Source organism: Pseudonaja textilis, chromosome 1 (genome assembly GCF_049901715.1).
Source record: "Pseudonaja textilis isolate UNSWEBS1 chromosome 1, rPseTex1.2, whole genome shotgun sequence".
NCBI classification, from domain to species: Eukaryota; Metazoa; Chordata; class Lepidosauria; order Squamata; family Elapidae; genus Pseudonaja; species Pseudonaja textilis.
In genome coordinates this window covers 106,402,981-106,429,517 of record NC_141990.1, presented here as the reverse complement: position 1 = coordinate 106,429,517, position 26,537 = coordinate 106,402,981, and the positions used below count along the sequence as shown (strand labels likewise).

At 37.7% G+C, this 26,537-nt stretch overlaps 1 protein-coding gene across 2 annotated transcripts; it reads left to right on the top strand.

Moving 5' to 3' along the window:
- Window positions 1-4,616: 4,616 nt before the first annotated feature.
- On the top strand, window positions 4,617-25,872 carry FHL5 (four and a half LIM domains 5). Of its 2 annotated transcripts, none has more exons than XM_026726702.2 (6): window positions 4,617-4,831; window positions 14,851-15,029; window positions 19,498-19,672; window positions 22,198-22,367; window positions 24,187-24,373; window positions 25,382-25,872. In XM_026726702.2, the coding sequence occupies exons 2-6, from the start codon at window positions 14,871-14,873 to the stop codon at window positions 25,531-25,533; spliced, it is 843 nt and encodes a 280-aa protein (XP_026582487.2). In that variant the 5' UTR covers window positions 4,617-4,831; window positions 14,851-14,870; the 3' UTR covers window positions 25,534-25,872. The 2 variants fall into 2 exon arrangements, with proteins under 2 accessions (XP_026582487.2, XP_087770087.1); XM_087913961.1 differs by having other exon boundaries at window positions 4,727-4,835; window positions 14,854-15,029.
- Window positions 25,873-26,537: the final 665 nt, after the last annotated feature.

Below are 26,537 nucleotides of genomic sequence, written 5' to 3'. Positions count from 1 at the left end.
ATTTGATAACATACAAGACTGTTTTATATCTAGTATGTTATCCTCCAGAACTGTCCACTGGAGAAGGAGGAAAATAGCAATCTTTAGATTCCTGTCCCCACAAAAAAAAAAAAAAAAATTGATTGTGTGCCATCAAATCAATGAGCCCTCAGCAACTACATAGATAGATTTTTCTCATTAAATTCCAACATTGACTTTCAGTGTCTCTTTTAATGAAAATAGCACTAGTTTATTCATGCTCTGATCTTGCTTTAGATTCTGGAAAGGATCAGATAAATAAAATGACACGGTTGTGATTTAAAATAAACTGGTCTTTCAATGGCCATCACTGTAACCTTTTTCAACACACATGATTTTTGGTGAAAAATACATATATGCATAAGATACAAAAATGCAGAAGGTCTGACAGTGGCAAAGTCAATGCAATATTACTATGAAAAAAACAAGTAGCCAAAGTTGTCTGGTATTCTTACTCAAAAAATTAAATACTATAAATTAAATAAAATTAAATATATATTAATTATAAATATAAATTATAAATATATATTATTTTGATCTTTTGGGGAGGAAAAATGCGCTCACCGCAAAATTTTAAAATTCCTCGGACACCAAGTATATTCCAGCTTGTTTTTTTCCTAGCATGTAGTATTTTTATAATAAATGAACTTAAATAGGATCTATGGCTACTTATTGCAAGATGCTTCTTCAGTAGTATCCATAATAATAGGATTTTATTTTCTTTCAGAAGGAAAAACAAGTTACAGCTTATCACTTGCACTTTCATCGGTTTCTGTATTTCTCAAGTGTTGTTGAGCGAGTTATTTTGTCCTAATGCTATTCTTGGAGGATTTTATCATTATTTTTGTACAAAGTGCTGCTATCTTCTTTCATTTTATCCATTTGTGTTAGCAGTATAATTTCATCAGATTTTAATGTTATATTAAGCATTTGGTTTATTGCCACTCATGTAATTTCTGGTGTTTTTTTTTCCAGTTTTATGCAGTAACGTGGTAGTGCTTTTTGGATACTACCATATTAGCACGTTTTATAATGCCATAATTAATGTTTCTCCATGTCTTGCTGCATTTGTAATGCAATTTGCATCTGCTGGCTTCAAATCAAGGCATGAAATAGGATTGTGACAGCTGGATTCAAAGGGAAGCAGAATTGTCTTCTACCAAACTGGATTTCTTGAAAGAGTGTTTAGTCATAAAAGCATAACAGAATTACCTGTCTCAAAATGAGATTCCGTTTTTTTCCTTTCCTCCTCTTGGACAGAATTTTTTTTCTCCCTGCCTTATCCAAGTCTTACCCTCCTGGTTTTCCCACACCTCCATCATGTACCCAGTTGCTCCATGCTAGTAGCCTCTCCTTTGTGACATATTTTGTGCCTGTCCTCCCAATTTTCTCTCTCTGTTCCTCACTTTGGATCAGACTTCTGCAACTTACATCAGTTCCATTTTCTTTCATTCTTCAGCAGGGCTGTCAAACTCCCAGCCCGCCGGCCGGATGAGCCGTGCACTGGCCACTGCCATGCCTGGTTTAACGAAGGGGAGTGGGGGAGTCCAGATATGTCATGTGACGACACTGATGCCACGAGTCTGACACCCCTGTTCCTCATTATTCTGCTTTCCTCAATGCTTCCAAGTTTCCTTTGTAGAACAGTCGTGCCTTAATCTGTATACCTGTGCTTCCTTCATTTGTTCTTACAAATTAAACATTGCAAATCAATTTTGATGTACTGATTGAAAATATTGCATAATAATCAACTCTTTTAAACATTCCCCCCCCTCCACTGCCAGTTATGTCCAAATGTGAAAGGATCAGAATCTCTCCCTCCCTCCACCCCACTCTTTATATTTATATTTCAGAGTTTCTCATTAAATTCCAACATTAACTTTCAGGGTCTTCTTTTAACGAAAATAGTACTAGTTTATTCATGTTCTGATCTTGCTTTAGATACGGGAAAGGATCAGAGAACTAAAAAGACTGGGTTGTGATTTAAAATCATTTCGAAAACTGGGACACAGCTGTATCCCCCCCAGGTTCCAGCCCAAATTTGCATGGAGCGCTCAATCATTTGCAGATAAGGATGAGTTTCTAATTTGCCAAGTAAATCACCACATGCCAGCTTTCCATGTACATTAGCTAGTAGTCTCTCCGTTTAATTCTAAGCATAACTATGAGTCTTAGCATCTGTGGGATGTGTTGTAATCAGTTCTGTGTTGCATGTGTGGCATCCAAACAACAGAGCATTAAGCCAATGATAAAAACATAAATGACAGAAGGTAATTACTTAAATACTCCAACTCTCATTTTACACAAGCCTGTTCAGCATATTTAACTTGTTACTGGATATAGCTTTATATAATGATTTACTCTAAACTAGAAATATATATATACAATAATGCATTTTGTAAGGCTTCTGAATAAAATTATATTTTTAAAATGTTTTAATTAAATAAGATTTTCATATATTTATTCTAACTAGAGGATTGCAGATCTTTTGTTCTATTCTGTAAGCAAAAAGAACCGACTTCAATACGTTGGGATATTTATTTTACCTTTTTAATACCTTGAGGTATCAAAACTGCAACCTTCTGGTACCGGTTTTAAACCAGATTACCATAAGCATTTATTAGATAGCTCTGTGTCCCTGCATGAATCTGTATTTCAAATTTGTCTGGTGCAAAAGATAATGGAAAAATACTGGTAATTTTTGTGTATTTTGTAATATAGAAAATAACTGCAAAAGTGAGTTGAAAAAGGACATCAATATAATAAATTGGAAAAGCAGTTGGGGTGAAACTCAACTTTTTTCATTGGGAACTCTGGAAGTTTACTGTTTGTTTTAGAAGAGTAGAAGAAGCCTAGAAGAAAGCTCCAATTTTATACAATAATTTCTACCCATGTATACAAGTAACCTATTCTACAGATTGCAGAGGACAGCAATTTGCAGCTAAAATGGAACTAACACTGATCGTTGTGCTTTGAAAGCTGAAAGTTTGTTCAATTCCAGTTAAGGAATACTATTTAAGCATTCCCATTATACCCATAAACCGAAGACAAACGTGGGTGAGCTTGAAGCACACACAGTATTCAAACAAGTCCAAAAGAAGTCTCTCCAAATGAAATGGAATGTGTGGATGACATGACTTCAAACAGGATAGAGCTAGAGGTCTTAATCCAACTCCCTGCACAAGCAGGAGACCCTATACCATTTCAGACTAGTGACTGTCCAGTCTCTTCTTAAAAACTTCCCACAGCTTCTAACTGCAAGCTACTGGTTAATTGTTCTCACTGTTAGGAAGTTTCTCCTTAATTCCAGGTTCCTTCCCTCCTTGATTAGTGTCCTTCCACTGTTTCTTGTCCTGCCCTCTGGTGCTTTGGAAAATAAGTTGACCCCCATCCTCTCTGTGGCAGCCTTTCAAATACTGGAATACTGCTATGATGTCCCTTTAGAGTAGCTAAACTCAAATCTGCAACCTTGGAGACAAGAGAAAAGGGTGCTGCCTGAGACGAGAGGGGGGAGCCTACAATTGTTTTAACAGGGAACGAAACTTGGGAAAGACCTGCCCAACTGTCAAAGGGTTAAAAGTGGCAGCGCGAAATTTGTACCTTCAGACTTGCTCTGTTAATGTAGCCTTACAATTAGGTAGATTTCACAGAATCATGGAGTAACAGAGTTGCAAGGGACCTTGGAAGTCTTCTATTCCAACCCTCTGCTCAAGCATGAGAGTCCATATACCATTTCATGATTTATCTCATTTAGTCGTGTTTCCTGTATGGATTACCCAGGAGGACTGATACCAAATCATGAAAGCAGCTGAACCTTTTCCCCTGGGAAAAGTCTCACAGCTGCCTCTAGAAACTTCCAAATGTTGTGCTGGTGAGTGCATACGTAGCTACTTCAAAATATGAAGGCAGCCAGGACATGTATGTATGGGTTGGGCAACCCAAGGAAAGCAAAACTTTGTGCGTGATGATGTTATCACCAAAAGTGCTGTGACGTATTTGCATCAGACTTCCTGAAGCAATTATGTAATTAATTGCAGCATTTGTGTGAAGAGGGCAACCCTGTGATATCACTATGGTTTGCAGTGGAGGCTGCTGGTAGTTTCACAATCTTTTTAAAAGGCAAAAAGAAATGGGTTTGTGCTCCAATACATTTCAAACACCTTGCTTGAAATGCAGACCTGTAACTTGAGCTGCTGGATCCAACTCAGACAGAGATGGCACTTAGTGACCTTGATCAAAATGCTTCCAAAGGAGCATGGTATTCTAAAAAGTCAATGGCCACCCAGTTTCTATTAGAACTGCTGGAATTTATGCTGGAAGATGGCCCATAGAATGTGGCACCTTATAAGTCAGTGACTGACTTCATAACATTTTACTAAGCCACCATGTAGTTGGTTTGGTTTTTCCTTAATTCAGTACCATATGTGAACCAGCCAACTGTGACTTAGTAAACAACTGTTCCACATGATCCATTCTTTTCCATGGGAAATACAGGACAACTTATTTTTTGACAGTTGTGGTTTCTCAAAAGCCCAGATCTTTGAAATGTCTCCTCTCTGCTTCTGAAGAATAAGCCTGTTTAAGACCCTCCTACATGCATTTGCACTCCAATTTGCAAGCTGTGTGTAATGACAAATAGGAAGGGAGTCAGCTGTTTGAGATCTAAAGGAAACAGTGACTTTCTTGGCTGCTTTTTCCAAAACCAAAAGAATCTTGAAGAAGAAAAACAGGGCTGGCAGTTGGGGCTTGTTTCTTCAAGATTTCTTTTCGTTCTCGGGTCCAAAGATGACAAGAAGCAACTGTTAAAAAAAAGGTGAGTATTGTGACAAGTTTTTTTTTCTTTTCTAATCTATTTTTGCCTGTCATGATTTCAAAATATTAATCAAATCTATACTAAGGATCTCCTCCCATAGCTGTCATTATGAAATACAATGTATAACTTTGGTTCCTTTTATTCCTGTAATCCTATTGACAAAATGTGTCAATTAATATTCATTATGTGGATAGTGGAAAAACATATCAAAAAAGTGTACTTTTAAAGGAGTATTCGTATTATGCACTGGAAGGACTAATTAATCTTAGTTGCTTCAAAAGTTTTATTTGTTCTGAGAAAAACTATGGAAGGAGACCATATCTGAAAATTGAATAAGGAATAATACCGCAAATTATATGTTGATGGTGTGTTAAATTTTGTGTTAATCAGCAGTTAGAAGGCATATTCTGTTATGTATGTGCTTATTTAGGGATAAATATCTTTAGGATGGTCTTTGACCAACTGTTACAATAAAAACAATATTCCGTGCAGTTATAAATACATTTTAACAAGTGTGTAAGTCCCTTGATACATTAAATAAATAAATAAATCCTTAACAAATAATTTACTGCTACCAAAAGGAATCTACCATCCTTGTGTGACACATTGCTAAATAAGATAATTCTTACAGTATGATGGAGTAAACGGCATATATGCAAAGATAAAGTAAAATAAGGGCTATAAAAGGGTGAGCAATGCTCCAGGCAGGTATAGGAGAGGGATATTATTTATTTATGAGGAAAAAAGAATAAGCAGATTATTATATTTTACAAAGCACCTTGTTCTCACAGTAAGAAATATATGGGTATCTTAGAAGAGCTGATCATCACTACGTTCCTCTAAAAGTTTCTGATTAAGCAAATAAATACTACTTTAATGAAGTGTCTTCAAAGATGAATTCTTAAATTGGACCATAGGTATCTTCTGTGCCTGGGAATTTCACAAGTTCCAAGGAGCCACAGAACAGGTCCACCACTCCCTGAAATCCAGTCAGAGTGGCATCTATGTAGTAGGTGGGTCTATAAATTTACCAAATAAACAAATCCATCAATCTAACCACTTCCTGATGGACTGTAATCGCACCACAAGAAGTTCTCATGGTTTGTTCTTCAGCATGTTGCTTAGGGAGGAGCAAAGATACCAACTTGCATTTCTCACATCTGATTCCAACTGTTAACAATTAACCACGTCCATTCCCAATATAGGAATCTGCTTCTGCATCATGCAGCAAACGGAAGCAGAAATAGGGATCTATTTCAAATTAGTCAAACAAAATATTTTTTTCCACTTTGTTGCAAGCCCCCCTTCTTGACATAGCAACATCTATGCATCTACTGCCTAAGCTTGAAATAGTATGTAGAATTTCACAGCATGCAAACCTCCTTAGCTTCAGAAAGATAGTTATTTTCATTGGCCTTTGGATCAGATTACTTAAATCATTTTAAAAATTATGTTATGGTCAATAATTATGTCAGTCGTATGTAATAGTTTCAAACTTTTTTAAAAATAGAAAGAATCCATGTTTCAACCTTCAGAAACTGCATACATTAGAGACAGGTTAATATTTAAAATTTAAAAATGCCTCGAAAAGAACCAGTTAGGACAAAAAATAATTACCTGGACATCAGCAGACGCCTTCTGTTTTCTATTCTGTAATTATTCTGGTTGCATCCATACCGTACATTTGTGGCACTGCATTGTTGTGCTAAAACTACCACCTTCATTTTTTCTAATTAGAATCACAACAGGGCTCTTTTTGAGTTCAAATAAGCACTGAAGTTCAAGTAAGCACTGGAGTTTGGAACTGTAAGTGGCTACTTCATCACAAATGGTAGAATCAGCAGTACAAGTAGTCCTTGACTTACAACAATTTATCTAGTGACCGTTTGAAGTCACAACGGCACTGAAAAAGCCACTTAAGTGTCAACTAAAAAGATACTCCTTTGGTCTTTTTAACTGCCAGAAAAAAGGGAGTGGGGGAAAACAAGGCATTCTTGAAATGCCTAGATAATCACCTCGGCAGCCCAAGGTTGTCGGAGCATAAGAAGGTTATTGGAGAGCATGATGGATGACTCTTGGAGATGGAAGTGTCCCATTGGAGAAGTCAAATCCAGGGGGTGGGGGAAAGACTAGGGTCAAGGGGGAAATGTATGATGTAATTTAGTATTGGCTGCACCCAGCCACACGCCAACATGGCAAATTCTAATAAACCAATTTACTTTTCCCTGAGATGCAGCTAGAGACTTTTGTTTTGAACGAGGGTGGATTTGTTAGAACCCTGACATTAGGACTGTTTTTTACACTTATGGCTATTGGCATCCCCAGGGTCATGTGATCAAAATTCAGGCTCTTGACAATTGACTGATATTTATGATGGTTGCAGTGTGCCAAGGTTACGTGATCCCCATTTTGCAAACGTGTGACAAGTAATATCAATAGGGAATCTAGATTCATTGTGTGACTAACTTAACAACTGCAGTGATTTCTCCATTGTGACAAGAAAGGTTGTAAAATGGGGGAAAACTCACTTAACAAATGTCTTGCTTAGCAACAGAAATTTGGGGATCAATTGTGGTTTTACGTTGAGGACTACCTGTATTTCCTGCTCCTAGTCCCTCCTTGCTATTCAACTTCTGCACAGCAGGACCATTTTGTAGAAGGGATTCCCAAGAAGTAGTTCAATTATGAGTAGCATACTTAGTCAGAGGTGGGATTTGGCAAGTTCTGACCAGTTCTGGAGAACCGGTAGCGGAAATTTTGAGTAGTTTGGACAACTGACAAATACTGGAGATTTTACAGTATCCTTCCCTTGCCATGCCCACCAAGCCATGCCCACAGAAACGGTAGTAAAAAAAAATGAATCCCATCACTGTAATTAGTGCTCCTGAAATTCTTTGGGGAAAAAGAAAGGAAGCACCTTTATAAGTCCTTCCCCCATATCCCCATCATTTTGAAAAAACTTTTTAAATTTATTTTTTACTTCTGTCAAACTTGAAAGTCCTCCAGAGAGCTATCAGGATGTGCCTTTTAGGATGTAATCCCTCTGCTTCAAATTCAGGACTTTTCAGTCTACTGCATATTCCCATCACTCCTTATAGTTTGTTTTTCTTATGTTAAAAGAAAAATGAAAAATAAATAGGATAGCCAAAGGCAGTAACTTGTGATTAGTAAAACTAGAAATTAAATATTTACAATAAAAATAAAATACAAAAATTGGAAGAACCTAAGTCTTCCATTTTAGGTATGGATCATGTTATATTTGCTTGACTTGTGGAACAAATCTGGTGTTCTAATGAAGCACATTTTTGCATACAAATTTAAAACCAAGCTTATATCCAGGATGCTGTCATGTTAGCTGAAACAGATTAATGTGGTACTATTTTAAAATAAATTCCTGGGTAATCTGACATCACTTAGAGAATTTTAAAAGGATTCAAGATCAAACAAAGGTTACCATAAATATTTTTAAAGTATTGAATCAACAAACTTCATGCCTAAATGGAATTTTCTCAGAACTAAGAGTCAGGTGGATTGGTGTTTTTACCCTTCTACCCTCCGCAAAAAAGAAGGGATAAAATTAGGAAACCTAAACCTAGATGTTAATATATTGCTATGAGGGGAAAAAATTCTGACATGTCACTTGTTCTCATGTGATGTTTGTTCTAATTTTTTTTATTGATATTACAAACCCTTGACATTTAAAATATTTTTCTCAATATGGATAGAAATAATTTGTCTCAAAGTCTGTTGTCGCTGTGGTGTGTGAAAGCTGAAAAAATATCTGCAAAGGCAGATAACATGGTTTTCTTAGTTATGAATGGATTTTTCTCTTTAAAATCATATTTCTGTGCTAGCAATAGAAAACACAACAAGCTAAAAACCAAGGATGATTTAAAAAGTACTCTTTAATATTGTAGTTTAATTTCATAAGATACTGCAGAAGGGAGCGGAAGCTAGAATCTATGCAAAAATGCCAGGCACAGGGTAATGCAATGGTGTCAAAATTGCAGTCATGTCATCACCTGACATATCATGATTTTTTTCCTCCTTCACTAAAACAAGTTGGCATAGCCAGTGCATGACTCATCTGGCCTGTGGGCTGTGAGTCTGACACCCCTGGGGTAGTATGTAAATCATTTTAAAGCAATATTAAAGGAATGTAGAGTGGAGTGAAAGCAAGAATGCAGCACTAGCTTCAAAGTCTGAATTTGGTTGATAATTTCTCTGTTGACATAAAGTTAGGAGGTTTTCTTGCCCTATATGAATTTAATCGATTATTCATAAAAGATAACTTTTTTTCTCCTTTATAATCTTCTCCTTACTCTGGGCTCATTCTGGTCTGAGTGGCTAGGAGCACAGAGATCCAGTTTTGTTAAAATACCATAAAAAACTGTTTTTGAGATCTCAATTATTGTGGTTTATAGTTCTGTATCAGGCATTGGGGTTTTTTCCCCATCACATCATATTGTCTGTTATTTCATTTCATTCTATTTCCATGCAAGTCACTTTATGATAGTCTAATCCAGGGGTCTGCAATCTTAAACATCCATTTTCCACAGAAAAGAAAACACCGGAAGCCAATAATTTAACAACTGGTGTGACTGACGTGGCCAACACAACATCACTCACTCCCACCCAGTCACCTCCTGCTCTGGAATATGGAGCGAGTCTCCATCTTCCGTCATCACCCTTACCTTCTCAGGCCAGACAAAGAGGGGCGGGGAGGGGCCAGCCATTGGTGGGATCAGCCAACAGGGAGCCGCAGCAAGGGGCCGAAAGAGCCACATGTGGCTCCAGAGCCACAGGTTGCAGACTCCTGGTCTAATCTATAGAAGCAAAATTATTGGCAGCATAACGGTGTGACTGAAAAAGGTTTTGATCAGTACTGACATAGATGTTTCTCAAAGTTTTTCTGTGATGAGAAAAAAAATCACTTAATTACATATTTTAAATGTACCTTCATTGATCAGAATACAAACTTCTTTCTAGCTCTATGGGATGCTGTTCCTGCCACCTTTCTGTCTGTCTGAGAAATGGGCGTATTCTACATGAGGTCATCAGCCACTTATATAGTCCAAGTAATTCTGTGTGGAGGCCAGAATGGTTTGAGTAAAATTGATCTTTGATTCTACATTTTGTATCTGTCCTTTAATTTAATTTCAAATCAGTTGTGGCAGGAAGTATGACAGGCATCAAGATGATAGCTGTGGGCACATTTATATTTTATACTATTTCATAGTAAACATAATGTTAAAATGTAACTTTTTACAGCAGAAACAAAAAAGTGTGAAAAGTAGCCCTCAACTTACAAACACAGTTGAGACAAGAATTTGTATTGCTAAGCAAAGCAACTATTAGGTGAGTCATGTCCAACTTTACAACTTTTTTTCACAGTTGTTAAGTGAATCATGAAGCCATTAAGCAAATCCAGATTTTCCCATTGACTTTGCTTGGGAAGGTTGCAACCATTGTAGCTACATGCTGGTTGCCAAGCGCCAAAATTTTTATCACATGATTGTGGGGGCGCTGTAACAGTCGCAAATACAAGAACCAATCATAAGTCACTTTTTTCCCACTTACCATTGTAACTTTGGTCACTAAATGAATGGTTGCAAGTCATGGACAAACTGTACTCTGATGTAGGTTTAATATGTGAACACTGGTTCTACATGAATGCAGTCACCCAGTTAATAAATCTGCACACTGAAGACCCAAAGAAAATAGGGCTTAATCTTTTAGTCCAGCAATGTTGGTAGCAGCAGTTCTCTGTCTTTTTATCTAATGTATTCAAACACAAAATTTAACTTCTAGTAAAATTAAAGTCAGCATGTTCTTCTGAAAGTTAGAATCAATGCAGCAGAAAAAATTTCTCTTCAACAAAGTAGTGCATTCTCATATTTATCTTCAGACGACAGAAGAAACAGGAGTTAAATCACTCAGATGGGTTGTTTTGCACCCATGAACAAACCTGGATTAAGTCACCCACCTTTTCATTTTTTCGTCATTTCTGCCTTGTTTTACCTGGCATTTGCTGCTTTTAATACAGAGTCAAGATCAAAACATTTCAAAGAGGCCTCTTTTCAATTGATATTGATATCTTTATATACATTAAAGAACTCTAGGCACACCAATGCCAACTTGTCTTTTCCAATTTCAGGAAGGAGATTGACAAAATTTTAGGACTAGGAAAATGGTATAATAAAGTTCAAATGAGGAATATATTCATATCCATGTCTGGAAAAAACCCAGTGTATGTTTAAGGGATTATGTTAGTTATAACAAAGCTAACCAAACAGAATAAGCACATCTAACAGATAGTAGTTGTCATTCAGCTCATGATACCTAGTGGATAAAGGTAAAGACAAAGGTTTCCCCTGTCCAGTCATTAGAGGGCGGTGTTCATTTCCATTTCTTAGCAGAAGGAGCCAGCTTTGTCCAAGACATTTCCTTAGTCATGTAGCCAGCATGACTATATGCCAAGTGCAAGGAATGCTGCTGCCTTCCCACCAAAGTGGTACCTATTTATCTACTTGTATTTGCATGCTTTCGAACTTCTAGGTGGGCAGGAGCTGGGGCAAGAATAGGAGCACATCCCATCATGTGGTAGTCAGGTCTCAAACCCAACCTGTCAGCTTTCCAACTGACAAACTCAATGTCTTTAACCACTGAGCCATCACTCCTATTAACTGTGGATCTGATAAAGATGCAACAAAAAGAAAGGTTATTTTCTGCAAAACCAATATTACATTTGGAAAAAGAACTCTGATTTAGTCACCTTCAATGGAACACCTGGCACTATCAATTAATAGAAAATAGAAAATGCTTCATAGTTAGCATCCGTATAGCTTTTAAGTGTTCAAACTACATCACAGGGTTATCTAACTGTAATCCTTATCAGTTATGATAAATCAATGCTTCTAAGTCTCAAACAGCAGATGGAAGGATTGAGACTGAAAGAACATACCTTGCTCCTTTGCTTTTTCGTTTACAGAATTCCTCAGAAAGAACAGGAATCAAATGAAAGACTTTTTTAGCCAACTTTTGGTTCACAGGTTGAGTACGAACTATGATCCTCCTTTGTCTAGCTAGGATCCCTAATTTTTGTAAGTCTATATTGTTAATATAGTTCCATGTTCACTAGGACCTCATTTGTTGGGTTCATACATTATGCTCAGGCATAAATCATGACTTACCAACTACAGGGGCAGTGGTGGTTTTCTACCGGTTCAGCCCAGTTTGGCCAAACCAGTAGCTCCAAAGATCATCTATGAGTGAACCTGTTCGCTCCAATGATCAGCTGCTGGGCCCACCCACCTTCCCCGGCTCTATTCTTACCTATATTTCCTGGTTTTCAAGCTCAGCTGCTTCACGCAGCAGAGCGGATTGCTCCTCATCTGCTGTTTTATACACAGAGTTTGCAGCAGAAGGCGAGTTACAAATGCTGTGCACGCACAAAGCGCACGTTCACACCAAACCAGTGGGAAAAATTTTTGAAACCCACCACTACACAGGGGGTGGCTTCACCTAATATTCTAAGCCAAAACCAATACATTAAGAGTGATATGTGAACCCTGCTCATTGAATCTGGGTATTTCTGCATGGTTTATTATCCTGTCATTCGCTCTGCATGCTTTAAATGTGTAGAGGACAAAGTTGATACTGTTTAAATGATTAACTGGCAAGAAATCTGTGCTAAATGATTCGAGCTATGCACTCTTAGTTCATAACCAGAGTGATGTGTTAGAGCAAACTTTTTTTTTTCATTTAGAATATTTTAACAGTTCTGATAGCCAGTAGATGAATTAAAAAATAGTTGGTAAGTGATCCATTTTCTACCCAATGTTCTCTTTTAAATATTTATAAAACAAGCCACTGTAATCTATGCATACAGTACATTTCTGGAAATAAAGCTGTTGAAATCAGTACTCTTTAAATAACTCTCTCTCTGTAGGCTGTAATACTTCTTTGCAAAGCATAATGTAGGTAGCAATGCCTATTTATGTTTGTTTATTATAAACAAATTTCACATAGGAGTTCAATATTCCTGCTTTAATTGTTCCACCAGAGTTGCTGACCACCCCCACAAATTGGATTTCAGCGTTGGAAAGGTTTCTACTGCAACAGTTATCTTTGTTCTTGGGATTTGTGGTGCTCTTCTCACTTATTTGATCTCAAATAAGCAGAAAATATTTGTGAAAATATGAGGCTTTCACAAATGTTTACGCTGTGGCTTGTTTTAATGGATTGTGTTCTCTGACATTTTGAAGAGTGGAGAGTTGTGACACAATTGGAGATGCAGCAAAGCACTTAAATGCAATGATTTTGAATGCACTGGGTAAGAAATTTTCCACTGCTTATGCCAAATAAAGCTATTGCTATTTTGGGCCCGAGATAGCATTCCATCCTTGTCATACTCTTCTACTCCCCCACGCTGTCATACCACAAATCCTCCAGGAATAGAATTAAAAACTCAGCTCTCCATCCCCAGTTCATTTTTACCAGAGAAATCTGCATTAGTAATAACTCTCATGGATGTACTTATATATTTAGACAATAATATCTGTTGTTTGAATCCTGTTCCCAGTCTAGTTCAGCACAGAACTTCAGGCAGGGAGAATCAAATTTAAAGCAGATTTTTTTTTCTCTCAAGCAGATGGCAAACACCATGCCAGATGTACCCCCATCCCAAAAAGTATCAGTTAGAACAATTGACCAGTGGAATGGCTTGCTTGCAGAAGTGGTGGGTGCTCCAAAACTGGAGGTTTTTAAGATGAGATTGGACAGCACATGCACAGGGGGCATGGGGGGCCATGCACATTGCCTTCTGGGCGATGCCAGCGCAAGCGAGCACAATTTTTGATACGGGAGCCCAAAAAGGTTAGCCACCACTGCAATAGGCCGTTGCAAAAGAAGTGGAAGCTCACAAAATGAGAAGAGTTATATACTGTCATACACCATGTTAAAAATTGCTGGGTAAAATTATTAAAACTGAAATAAAGTAGCACTTCAAAAAAAGTGAGTTCAGACAATATCTAACCAGCACTAGAATGTGACCCATGATTTAATGCATGGAGAAAAATATAGAAATAAAGAAGTATCAGTAGAAGACTACAAAGAAGGAATGAAGGTTTTCATTTGGTTTTCTTCTAAGACCTATTCCAGAGCACATCCCTTTGAACCAGTTTACATACCTATGCTAAAGATATGAAAGGAGTTTCTTGTTTTGTTTTCCAGATAGTTCTTCTTCAAGCCCATCATAGACCCTATGCTATGGGTGGGAATTGCACAGTGATATTATAATAGAATTCAATGAATCCAGCAGATGTGCTTGTGATCAGCTTCACTGGGAATTCTTTTGGATCCTGTTTACTTCTTCATTCTCAGGAACCGTGCCCTAATTTTAGCAAAGTTCTTATGGTCCAATGGGCAAATAATGAGGCTAAAATAGCTTGCCTGCAAACCTCTGAAGATTCTGTTGTTTTGTAAAGTTTGAATGTTTATCTAAAATTTGTTTTTCTCAATTTGAACAGGCCAAAAATATGTATGTGTGGGAGTGTTGGGTTAAGGAAGATTTGCAATGGACTGATAATGCATCTTTCTAGAAACGCATTTCTGAAAAATATATATAAAGGGGGGCGCTGATGCCTCATGCTACTTCTCCAAATACCAATCTGCCAATCAGTTTTCTATTGATCTTGGTTGGTCCTATTGAAGATCATTTAGCACCCATAAAGAATCCTCTGCTTAATGTTAAAAAACTGACAAGTTGTTTAATTTTTATATTTTAAAGGATAGCAGGGGGGAGGGGGGATTGAAAAAGACAGACTAAATCTGTCAAAATCATCAATGAGAATAATGAAGATTTAAAATTGTTCCCTTCCTCTGTATTAGAACTTGGGGTTTGTTTGTTTGTTTGTTTGTTTTGAATCATTGTGACTGGGCAGAACTTCCAAAATTGGGAATCTTGATCTTGCAGCCATATTATTTCATCAACATGTGCCTTGTCTTTCAATCTGCAGCAGCCTCAAAAGGATTAAAAATGGCCACTGGTCAGTCAAACTGCTTTCGCTGCAAGGATTCACTTTGTGGCAAACGATACATCATGAAAGAAGAAAATGTTTTCTGTGTGAAATGCTATGACAGCCTTTTTGCTAACCTTTGTGAAAAATGTCATAAAGCCATTGAATGTGACTCCAAGGTAAGCACTAGTTGGTTTCATGACCATCTATACTCCAACAGGAAAATGGAAAAAAACATTGCCCAGAGGCTCAGCTATGTAATTATTATTTGTGATGTGAATCTTATCTTCTATAATAATTAGGATATTCTTCCTAATGCTACTCTTATGTTAATGCATCTATGGAAACTGATCTGGCTGAGATTTCCTCAGTGGAATATCCCAGCTTCATGGGTTTGTTTTCAGCATGTTTTAAGTCAGTAGGAAGCAGAAGGGTGTTATCACTTATTTAAAACTTTAGAAATATTTGATTTAATTTGGATAATGAATATTTAGCATTGTAGCATGAAATCGTTTTTTCTGTACTATCCAGACGTGCTATTCAGCAGGTTCTGACCAGTTCCGGAGGACCAGTAGTGGAAATTTTGAGTAGTTCAGAGAGCCGGCAAATACCACCTCTGACTGGCCCCACCCCCATCTATAGTCTGCCTCCTGAGTCCCAGCTGATCGGGAGGGTTCTTCTTTTGCCGCCCTGCACAGGAGAAAGGATCTGGAAAGCAGATTAGTAGGGTGGGGAGGGAATGGGGATTTTACAGTATCCTTCCCCTGCCACACCCACCAAGCCACACCCACAGAACCAGTAGTAAAAAAATTGAATCCCACCACTGGTACTATCTGATATGGATGTACTAAATGAAATTACCTACAAGTTGACAATCTGCTATTAGTGTGACCTTAGATATCTACCTTAGCACTTGGTAAATTTACCATCCACAAATTCCTAGCAACCTGGTAATTATTAGGAAGTCATGCTTCTAATATCAGCTTTACTTCCAAATGTATCTCTGGACCACAGAATAACACATAGATGTTAATACAAATAAACAATAAATATGGATGGGATGTTTTCTTTGGGAGCATTCGATCTGTCAACAAAGCAACAGAAAGCTAAGCAGAAGTGATAGGGACAATCCTGGAAGAGGACAGGAGCCTGCAGATAACAATTTCACCATTTGTCTCTGGGGGAATGTGTCTTCTGATTGGCTACATCACAAAAAAACACTACATTTTGAATAGACAGGATCTTTATGGCAGAGTACAGAATATCAGCACTTTCTTGATATTCATAAAATGTTCCCTGACTGCACAAGTCTGCTTACTCAAAATTAAGTTGAATTTGGATAGCTGCAAATTTCACCTTTTTATTCCCTAGGTACTATACCACTTGTCTGGTATGCTTGAACTCTTGTGAACCCCAACCAGTGGGGCCCATAGTGAGAATAATGAAAAATGGAGTCCATACCCCTGTCCGGAAGACCATCTGCTGCTGATAGTCTAGCAGTGTCCATTATAAAAATTTAAAATAAAGATTTATATCTAATATTGCTGGCACAGAGATAGGACCTCATTGTGATCTGATAAAGATGTTTTTATATTCAGTATATATAATCCATTGACACAATACTATACAATTCAATTAAAAGAAAAGCAAAGATTACTTCTACTGTATACGCAAACATAGATTAAGATCTATAGATTTCATAAAGACTCAAAGGCAAGTATGTGATTAAGCTTCTAGAGAGATATTGAGAATTTTAATGGTTTGTAGATTCCCTACAGATCAGATAGGATTGGTTTCATCCATCATCTGACTGCAGAAGCTTTAGAAATATATTAAATAGTTGTATTAATTTCAGTGCAACATTTTAGCTCCCTTAGTATCCCTTTTTTAAAAAAAAATAGTTTTATTTTCACAATTTATTCCATAGTGATAATGACATTGATTTTCTTTTCTATGCATGGTTTCATTCAATTGATAAGATCAACCAAACCTTTAAAATAAATTCCATTGACAAATAGCTAGTGAAAAATGACTTCTTTTCCTCTGTATTGCCAATGGTTTCCATTTAACTGCAGAGATTTAAAGGGAGTTTCATTAGAAAATAAAATGACATTCATCATTTTTATGTTTATAACATCATCAACCTGAGCATGATATCTAAGCAAGAGAAAGGGAGAAAGATTAATGTCTTTGGTAAAAAAAAATACCATATTTGCTAAACAATAATTTAATTTTTGGATATATCTCTTATACTTTGCAGTTCCAGGAATAGGGCAAGCCTAAATACACTAACCATATATTTGAAGTTTTTTTTTTTAATTTCATCTTTCCTCAAAGTATTCTTCAACAATTCCTTCCTTCCTTTCTTCCTCCCTCTCTCCCTCCCTCCCTTCTTTCCTTCTTTGTGCTTCCTATAGTTAATTATTAGCAATCAGCAAGGAAGGGAGGCATCTTCAACAACTTCACTGAGTCTCTCCAAACATAAATGCACATGTGTACACACATACACATACATTTACCTTTTGTCTCCCCTATGCACATAGGCGACAGCCACTAGCCATGAACAGCTGCCTTGATAGCCCTCTAAGTAAAAAGGTGGTATCTAAATTGAATAAATCATGATGAATCACAATTGCAAAACCATCGAGTGCAATCAGACAGCGAGGAAGAGAGATCTAGGTGATATTTTGCAGGACAGAAGTTCAACCCCTAGAATTTCCAGAACGTTTTGGAGAAGAAACCTTTCAAACTCCATGCCCATTAGGAGCAAAGTAGCTGAAACACAAATTATATTCTATTTTGATCCAGTTTCTAAAAGCAATTGCTTAATTTACTGTGAATCCTTAGTGGCCAAATTGGATCAGAACTACCCTGGATAACTACCATGATCTTCTCTATTTCTTTTTTTTAAAAAAATAATGTTCCTCATACAAATTTTGTCAGAGGATCTCAAAAGTGCTTTTTCAAGAGGCAGGTGGACTTTCTGGTTTTTCTTTGAAGACATTTCGATTTTCAAAGAATGTCTTCAAAGAAAAACCAGAAAGTCCAGTTGCCTCTTCAAAAAGCACTTTTGGAACAATGATTAGATGACTGTGAGTCTCCATAGACATTTGTCAAACGCTGTTGAAGATGATAATATCTATTATTTTGCAGATTCCACTGGAATCTATAGGGTAGAACCACCCAAAATGTGTGTGTTTTCCAGATTATCACTCCCCCAAAAAACAAATGAACTAAGTCACTTTACTTTCTGAAGCAAGGACAAAGGTCTTATCATGTTCCTGCATTAAAATTGACCAGACCAGCTCTATTTCAGCAGTGTAACAACAAAAGAATCAGAATGAGGACAGAAGGTTAGATTAAATGGTTGCATCATGGCTGTTCTCCCATTTCCTTCCTCTCTTAGCCACCAACCATCTGCTGCTCAAGACAGAAGCCTCACTCTGCCTAACAGCTGACTGTACATATTTTAGTCCTGCTCTAGCTGTGCTGCAGAGGCATATGTTCTTCATGACTCCTTTGCAGGGAAAGTATCAGAGGTGGTATTCAGCAGGTTCTGACCAGTTCTGGAGAATCAAGAGCAGAAATTTTGAGTAGTTTGGAGAACCAACAAATACCACCTCTGACTGGAGATTTGACAGTATCCTTCCCCTGCCATGACCACAGCACTGGTAGTAAAAAAAAAAAAATTGCATCTCACCACTGAGTTCAGAGAACCGGCAAATACCACTGCTAACTGGCCCCACCCCCCGTCTATTATTCTCTGCCTCTTGAGTCCCAGCTGATAGGCTGGGTCTTCTTTTGTTGCCCTGCACAGGAGAATGGAGCTGGAAAGCAGATTAGTGGGGTGGGGACGGAATGGGATTTTGTAGTAACCTTCCCCCAGGAGTGGGGAGGGAATGGGGATTTTACAGTATCCTTCCCCTGCCATGCCCATCAAGTCATGTCCGCCAAGCCATGCCCACAGAACCGGTAGTAAAAAAAAAAATTGAATCCCACCACTGGAAAGTACTAATTTAAAACATAAAATCATAACAAACCTCAAGATATACAGGTCGTCCTCAACTTACAACAGTTCACCATTCAAAGTTACAACAGCAATGAAAAAAAATGACTTACGACCATTTTTCACAGTTACGATCTTTGCAGCATCCCCATGACTATGTGGTCAAAATTCAGGTGCTTGGCAACCAGTTCATATTTATGACCATTGCTGTGTCCCAAGATCATGAGATCCCCTTTTGTGACCTTCTGACAAGCAAAGTCAATAGGGAAGCCAGATCCACTTAACAACCGGGTTGCTAACTTATCAATTGGAGTGATTCACTTAACACCTGTGGCAAGGAAGGAAAATGGGGCAAAGCTCACTTAACAAGTGAAACTTTGGGCTCCGTTGTGGCTGTAAGTCAAGGACTACCTGTACAGTAAACTGCTGGTTTCTTTCCAGACCGTGGTAAAAGTGTAATCTTCTTGAGAATATCACAAGGAGGAGGAAAAAGGGAAGAGGAGTAAAGGGCATGGAATTTATCTTCTTTCAGGTCCTTGTTGAACAATTGGTGTGAAGTCCAACAGCTCATAGTTTCAGTTGGGATCTGGGTAGCCAATGCTTTTTTCTTTTTTTGCTAACATGAATTCACTCTCTCCAAGGATCTTGCTTATAAAGGCTGCCACTGGCATGAAACGTGCTTCAAGTGTGCCCAATGTCATCACTCCCTGGTTGAGAAGCCCTTTGCAGCTAAAGACGAGCGCCTGCTGTGTACAACTTGCTATTCTAATGAATATTCATCTAAGTGCTTTCACTGCAAGAGGACTATTATGCCTGGTAAGATAACAGGAAGCTGGAGATGGGCATTCCTTAATGGGGATAAATAAATGAAAAGGGTGGGGATGACCTGGAGGCATTGATTCATGGAAATTGGTATGGGGGGGGAATCAGATGGGGGGAGGTTTCTTCCAAGGACCTTTTCAGGTGAATGCTTCACTATATGTGCCCTGCACAGACCATATGCTGCTCTAAATATCAGCTATTTCTTTTCCATCCCATGACCTATTAATAATTCTTCATCTTTCAAGCATTTGGGACTGGTAACTATAATGGGAAATGACTGATGGTGCCTCTGTAAAATGTGACACTGCTGATACAGTCTCCACTACATCAGAATCATCAAATTTTGTAGTACCTTTTCTTCCTATAGAACTGTAATTAAAATTATTCTTCATGCACGTAAATGCTCCCCAGTCTTCTTTTCCACTGGTATCACTGTTTCTTTCTTGCAATGCCCTCTCACATTCTTAAGCCTGTATGTACACATGTACTGTATATACACATGTACTGTGCATATATACTGTACATACATTCACACACTAACTACATTTTAGAGTTGAGTTGTCCCATTGATGTCAATGGGATGTCCTTTCCTTATAAAAAGAATTCTGGAAGACTAAACAGTACTTGCTGAAATCTTGGTGTGTGTGTGTGTGTGTGTGTGTGTGTGTGTGTTTAATCCAAATGGTTACAATCAGGGGTGGGATTCTACCAGTTCGCACCTATTCGCTAGAACCGGCTGTTAACATTCTAAGCAGATCAGAGAACTGGTTGTTAGAAGAAATTACTGGCCTAATCCTGTAAGGAAGGCAGGAAGGAAACATTCTGGTGTTGCTTACAGAAACTGACTCTCCGTTAACCCTTATTACATTCTTGGCAAGACTAGACTTCCTGTCTCAGGAACTTCTCTGGAGTTTTTTTCCCCTCCTTTGCTGGTACTTTGCTTGTGTGGAGTGACCATTTAAAGTTACAATGGCACTGGAAAAAGTGACTTATTACCATTTTTCACACTTATGACTGTTGCAGCATCCCCATAGGCCAGGCGAGGAGATGCATGCCTCGATGTGACTGATATTGAGTTGACTACACCAGCCAATAACATGACCACCAAGCCACGCCCACCAACTAAGCCATGCCCACAGAACTGGTTGTTAAAAAATTTGAATCCCACCCCTGGTTACAATCCATTCTTTCTGTCCATAAAGAAAAGGCAATTTTGCTCACTTTGACTCTATTTCAAGCAATAGATTCCCAAAGAATCAGAGATAAGAACCCAGTAATTGTAAAAAAAAAAAAAAGAACAAAACCCTCTTATAACAACCCTTATCAAAAACTTGCTGGTCAAGAATAGTCTTGAGTGGAAACTTCTGATTACTAAGAGAGGAAAGGCAAATGGACCTTCAGCTCGATGAAATCCTGCTTTTTGATATTTATAATTGTATTTCATAGTTGCACTTTTCTCATTGAGATGCTTGCGTAGGCTCACAATTCCATCTAGCATAGCATCTGCAAATTCATCTTCTGTAACAACACTCTAAATCTATTCACTGTTGTTCTTTGGCTGAATTTTATTATTTTGCTTTATCTCCTTCATGCTTCAATTAACTAGTTCCAGCCATCCGTCAGGTCAGTGATAAGCACATTATTAACTTTTCTTATGTTGATTTAGATTAGGAATACTGATATATAAAACATAGAGGCTGTTCTCAGTTCCTAGCATATCTGCAACAGTTCTTCCTCTCATTAAATGATTAAAATGAAGAAGAACTCACGGAAATGTGTATTGCCACAGGTAATAGTAAACAGGTAATACAGTACTGAAGTTAAAATGAAGTCATTCTGTACTGGCTCAATTTGCAATGCTAAAAAGGTACTTAATTCATTCACTGGTTAGGAACACATTATTTCACTATGCTTATATTCAAATTATTCCATGTATAAGAAAACTATTCTAATTATCTTTCTCTAATTGTCTTCCTCTGCTTTCCTCACATAGCAATTTCAAACAATGATTTTTCAATTCCTTGAGGCAATGATACTGCAAAAAAAAGTTCCAATTATCTGATGATAAAATATATATTTAAAATACTATCTATTTTGTTATTGTGACATTAGTCACTGGTGCATGGCCCTAGCACACAGTGTTAATAGGGCTAATCGTATGGACATTTCAAATTATCATTAATTTGGAAGTTTTAATTGCTACCAGGGACATTTCAATTGTCATTACTGTATTTTTGTTTTACTATGGATGTGTTGTTAGCTGCCATGATTCTGTCTAAATTGGCAGCATATAAATCTCAGCATTAATTTGACCACGTGTCCACACAATTATAATTGCAAAAAAGTACCACCATAGTGGTGCTTTGGAAACTCGAGTGGTGTAGTTAAAATACCAGGCTGGGAACTATTGTGGTCATAAGTTGAGGACTACCTGTACTGCATCTTTGTTTCAGTGCATTTTGAAAAAAAGTAAGAGCTGTTTGCCAGGAAAGTAACTGGGATTACAATTCAATTTGCAGGTTCTCGTAAAATGGAATTTAAAGGCAATTGTTGGCACGAAGCTTGCTTTGTTTGCCGGTATTGCCGGCAACCACTAGGAATGAAACCTTTGATTACCAAGGATGATGACAATTACTGTGTACCCTGTTATGAGAAGCAATTTGCACAGTATTGCTACTCCTGCAAAAAGGTAGTGTGGGAAATGAAAATAAGAACATACACACACACACACACACACACACATATATGTTTTCTTATGTTTTCTTAAGTTTTCGCGGGTACTTACATGTATGGCATTCAGCTTTGTTCGGGTATTTTCCCACGTCATTGTAGTTGTGCTTTTAAAGTTGTAGCAACGTTTTGGCAGAATCTCATCTGCCATCATCAGGCTTCTGTATAGATGATGATGATGATGATGAGATGATGGCAGATGAGATTCTGCCGAAATGTTGCTACAACTTTAAAAGCACAACTACAATGACGTGGGAAAATACCCCAACAAAGCTGAATGCCATATACATATATACATATACGTATACATATACATATATATATAGAAGCACACATTTTAAAAATATATTTATGTTTGTTTAATAAATGTTCTTCCATAAGTGATTTACAGTGAAAGAAACCCAAAGAGATAATCTGAATACAACCTCACACAATAAAATCAAATAAAATGAATGAAAACCACCATTTGAACTTGACAAATAATGCAAGTCTTGGCATGATATGAACTGAAATGCCTGGGAATATAGAAAGCTCTCCTGCTCCAAGTTGTCCTGCAGCCAGTTGGCCATGGCAAGTTGTTCTGCAGCAGATTGGCCGTAGCAAGTTGTCCCACAATGAATTGGCCCATTCTTGTAAAAAATAGCCATAGCTAATGAGTTGATCCTCCCATCATTGCTTTGTCTATCAAGACTTCCTCCTAAGTCCTTTTAATAAGAAAACACAGGTGTGGATTACATTATCAGCAACTACGTAACTAAAAGAGATTGTTGCTTTATGCAGAAGTTCCAAATTCTTACTATTATTTTGATTTGTATGTTGGGTTCTCATGCCTCTTGAGATGTGTTCCAAATGTTTTCAAATAATTAGTTATGAGCTAAAATAGCATGGGCTTCAGCATCCAAATCTACTAACAGCACTATAAAAGTCATAGGATATTCCTCATGATGAAGTATCCATCTCACTAAAGCAGTAAAAGGGAACCTGAGACTCCCATGATCTTGTTGAACTGCTGCTACCCATGGGCTGTCAGACTTCTGAATAGAAAATAACTTCATGTCAACATAGTATGATAGACTTGTGGGGCCGGCACATTGTGCAACAAGGTCACATAGTGTAATAACATTGGGACTGGGTTAGGGACCTCTGTCCTCACTGTGAGTTGTCTTGGGGGGTGCATGAAGGGAGGCTCAGGCAATCTCATTGTACACATGTTGTACTCTGACAATAAAAGTAATAATAAAGTGATAATAGTGGTAGCATCTCTCACAATGTCCTATTACTGGTTGAAGCTGCTACAGTATAATTTATCAACACCTGGGGAGCATCGTTGCTTCCTCAGCACTGCCCTAAAGTGAAGGAAAAGAAAGATATTAATTTTAAAAATGCTTAGTTCTTCAGACACTGTGATACAGATAGTCCTTATTTAGCAACCCCAATTAGCAGTTGTGAACAACTGGCAACTTAGTTATTAAGCAGAGCAGTTGCTAAGTGAAACCACAATTGTCCTTATGAGCTTACTTCAGCTTTTCTTTGCTTTACAAACCTGAGAAATCATACATGCAAGAAATGTTGCAAAGTTACATTTTCATTCTGTTTGTAACTACAAATGGATTCCAAACAAGGCGGTCATTGTACAAGGACTGCTGTAGTGCTTTCCTCAATACTCTCATTATCTCTTTTTGAAAAACTTTAATTAAGGGGCAGTAATTATTTTTTAATATGGTACAGCCATATGTCAATCCATCATTTTACACTAATGATATTTTCTCTTGTACTAGGTGGTCACCAATGGTGGGGTGACTTACCATGACCAGCCATGGCATAAGGAATGTTTTCTATGTACTGGATGTAAGAAGCAACTTGCAGAACACCGATTCATGTCCAAAGATGAACATCCTTTCTGCCTGGAGTGCTTCAGTGGACATTTTGCAAAGAAGTGTGTGGCCTGCACCGAACCCATTACTGGTGACTGTTCACAATCTTCTTACTTACATAAGCAACTTCAATTTTGACAGTCCTGGGACAAATACATTTGTTCTAGGCATAGCTGGCATTTACATTCCTTACATCATGAAAGCATATACGATCAAATAGCAGTGTCACAAGTTTCCATCGTGGACAATTTCCCACCATTACGATATTGGATAGAAAGTGATCTGAAACATGTGGTGGCACTAGAAAACAGAATTTTAATCTTTTCATTGTATCTGACACCACAACATTGTAGGTTTAATTGGCGAAAGGCTGGAATTTGGAGTGGAAAGGGATGAGCACATTTGACTGAATTACTCACTGAAGGAAGAGCAGAAAAGAAAGAAAGGGGAAAGAAGAAAAATGTCACTGTTTTTAATTGGAGGAGGGAGGGAGTGGCTGTGGTTAGCTGTGCTTCATTTAACCAGTTTCAGCCATTTATCATGTCAGTGCATGGGAGGCATTGCTGAGATAGCAAGTGAGCTTTTGCCTGTGAATGTGGGGCGTTTGTGGCAAAATGCCTAAAAATCATTCCTTTTTTCAGAATCTGTGCCCCTCAAGAGAAAAAAAAAATGAAATAACCAGGTGCTTGAGAACATAGTAATTCAGGGTTAGATCATATGTTTGCAAGCCAGAAGACCAAAACAGCAAAACAAAAACAAATAAAAACCTAGACTATTTGTCTTAGCTATAAATCACTCCTCTCACATTTTAAACTCAGATTTTTCAGAAGAAAGAACTCTGCTTATCAGAGTGTAAGCAAAATCTGCCGCATGCAATCCAGTGATGGGATTCAAAATTTTTTACTACCGGTTCTATGGGCGTGGCTTAGTGGGTGTGGCAGGGGAAGGATACTGTAAAATCTCCAGTCAGAGGTAGTTTTTGCCAGTTCTCTGAACTACTCAAAATTTCTCCTACCGGTTCTCCAGAACTGGTCAGAACCTGCTGAATACCACCTCTGATGCAATCCCAACATCTCATCTTGTTGCTTTCTCCTTTTAGCTCTTGGAGGAGGCAAGTTCATCTTGTATGAAGATCACCAATGGCACAGCGACTGCTTCAAGTGCAGCCGATGTGCCTGCTCCCTGGTGGGAAAGAACTTCCTCACCCAGCAAGATCAAGTCCTCTGCTGCAATTGTGGGTCTTCTATATGACTCAGGAGCTCCTCAAGGATGCTTGTCCCTTCCCCTGCATTATTTTAGCCATGCACATATTTGCTCACTAGTCAGAAAGCAATCTAACAAGAATCATAATTTACGACTCTCTGCATCCAATATTGCTACTTTCCATAACAGGACTCTTGTTTGAAAGAAATTATTCTGAACATAACAAGAGCCAGAAAATGTTTGTCGTCACTGTGTTTTCTTGTAGTAGAGTGCACTCTGCTGTTAGGAATCTGAGTCTGTACACGATCTTGTTAAAATTCTCAGTGAAATAAGTTTATGCAAGATCTGTGTTGCAGGAAAAAAAAAAACTTAAAACTCTCCAACAGTACAATGTTTTTTTTGTTGTGTAACACATACCTATAAAAGAATATCCTGACAGGCAAGTAAGATTCAATGGTTTGTGTTGGTCAGCTTGCTTAATTTAGAAAAACTGAAAAGAGAGGATCAATTATATTCTGCTGCCACCAAAGGTATCATCCTAAGATTACATCCCATAACTAACCATAAAAATATTAGAAATTCAGCCTGTCATGTAGTCATTCAAATCTTTATTCCTCCGCCAACACACTTCAATCCCCAATATATGCACAGAACTAAAACTGCTATTACCCTGAGGAACAAAACCAGGTTTTTAAACTATATATTGTTCCTCAAAGGTGACCTCCCCAACTCTCTTCTCTTCCAAAGTTGTCACCAAACAGCAATTTTTAGGGGATCTGAAAGAGAAAATTATGAAATATATGACTGAAGAGCAATCACCTTAAGTCAATTAATTTGGTTGGATACACAGCTGTATCATCTCATTCAACAGCCAACGAGGCCATTTGTCCTGAAAAAAAATTGTGCAGTGCAGAAGTAGCCTATATAGAAGCATATATATAACATGGTTCGATTGGCTTTAGCTTAGATGGCTATGGAAAGGCAATTGCATTTAGCAGACATCAATTAGCTTGATAAAAGAGGGAGAAAAAACACATGAAGAAAAGCAATGA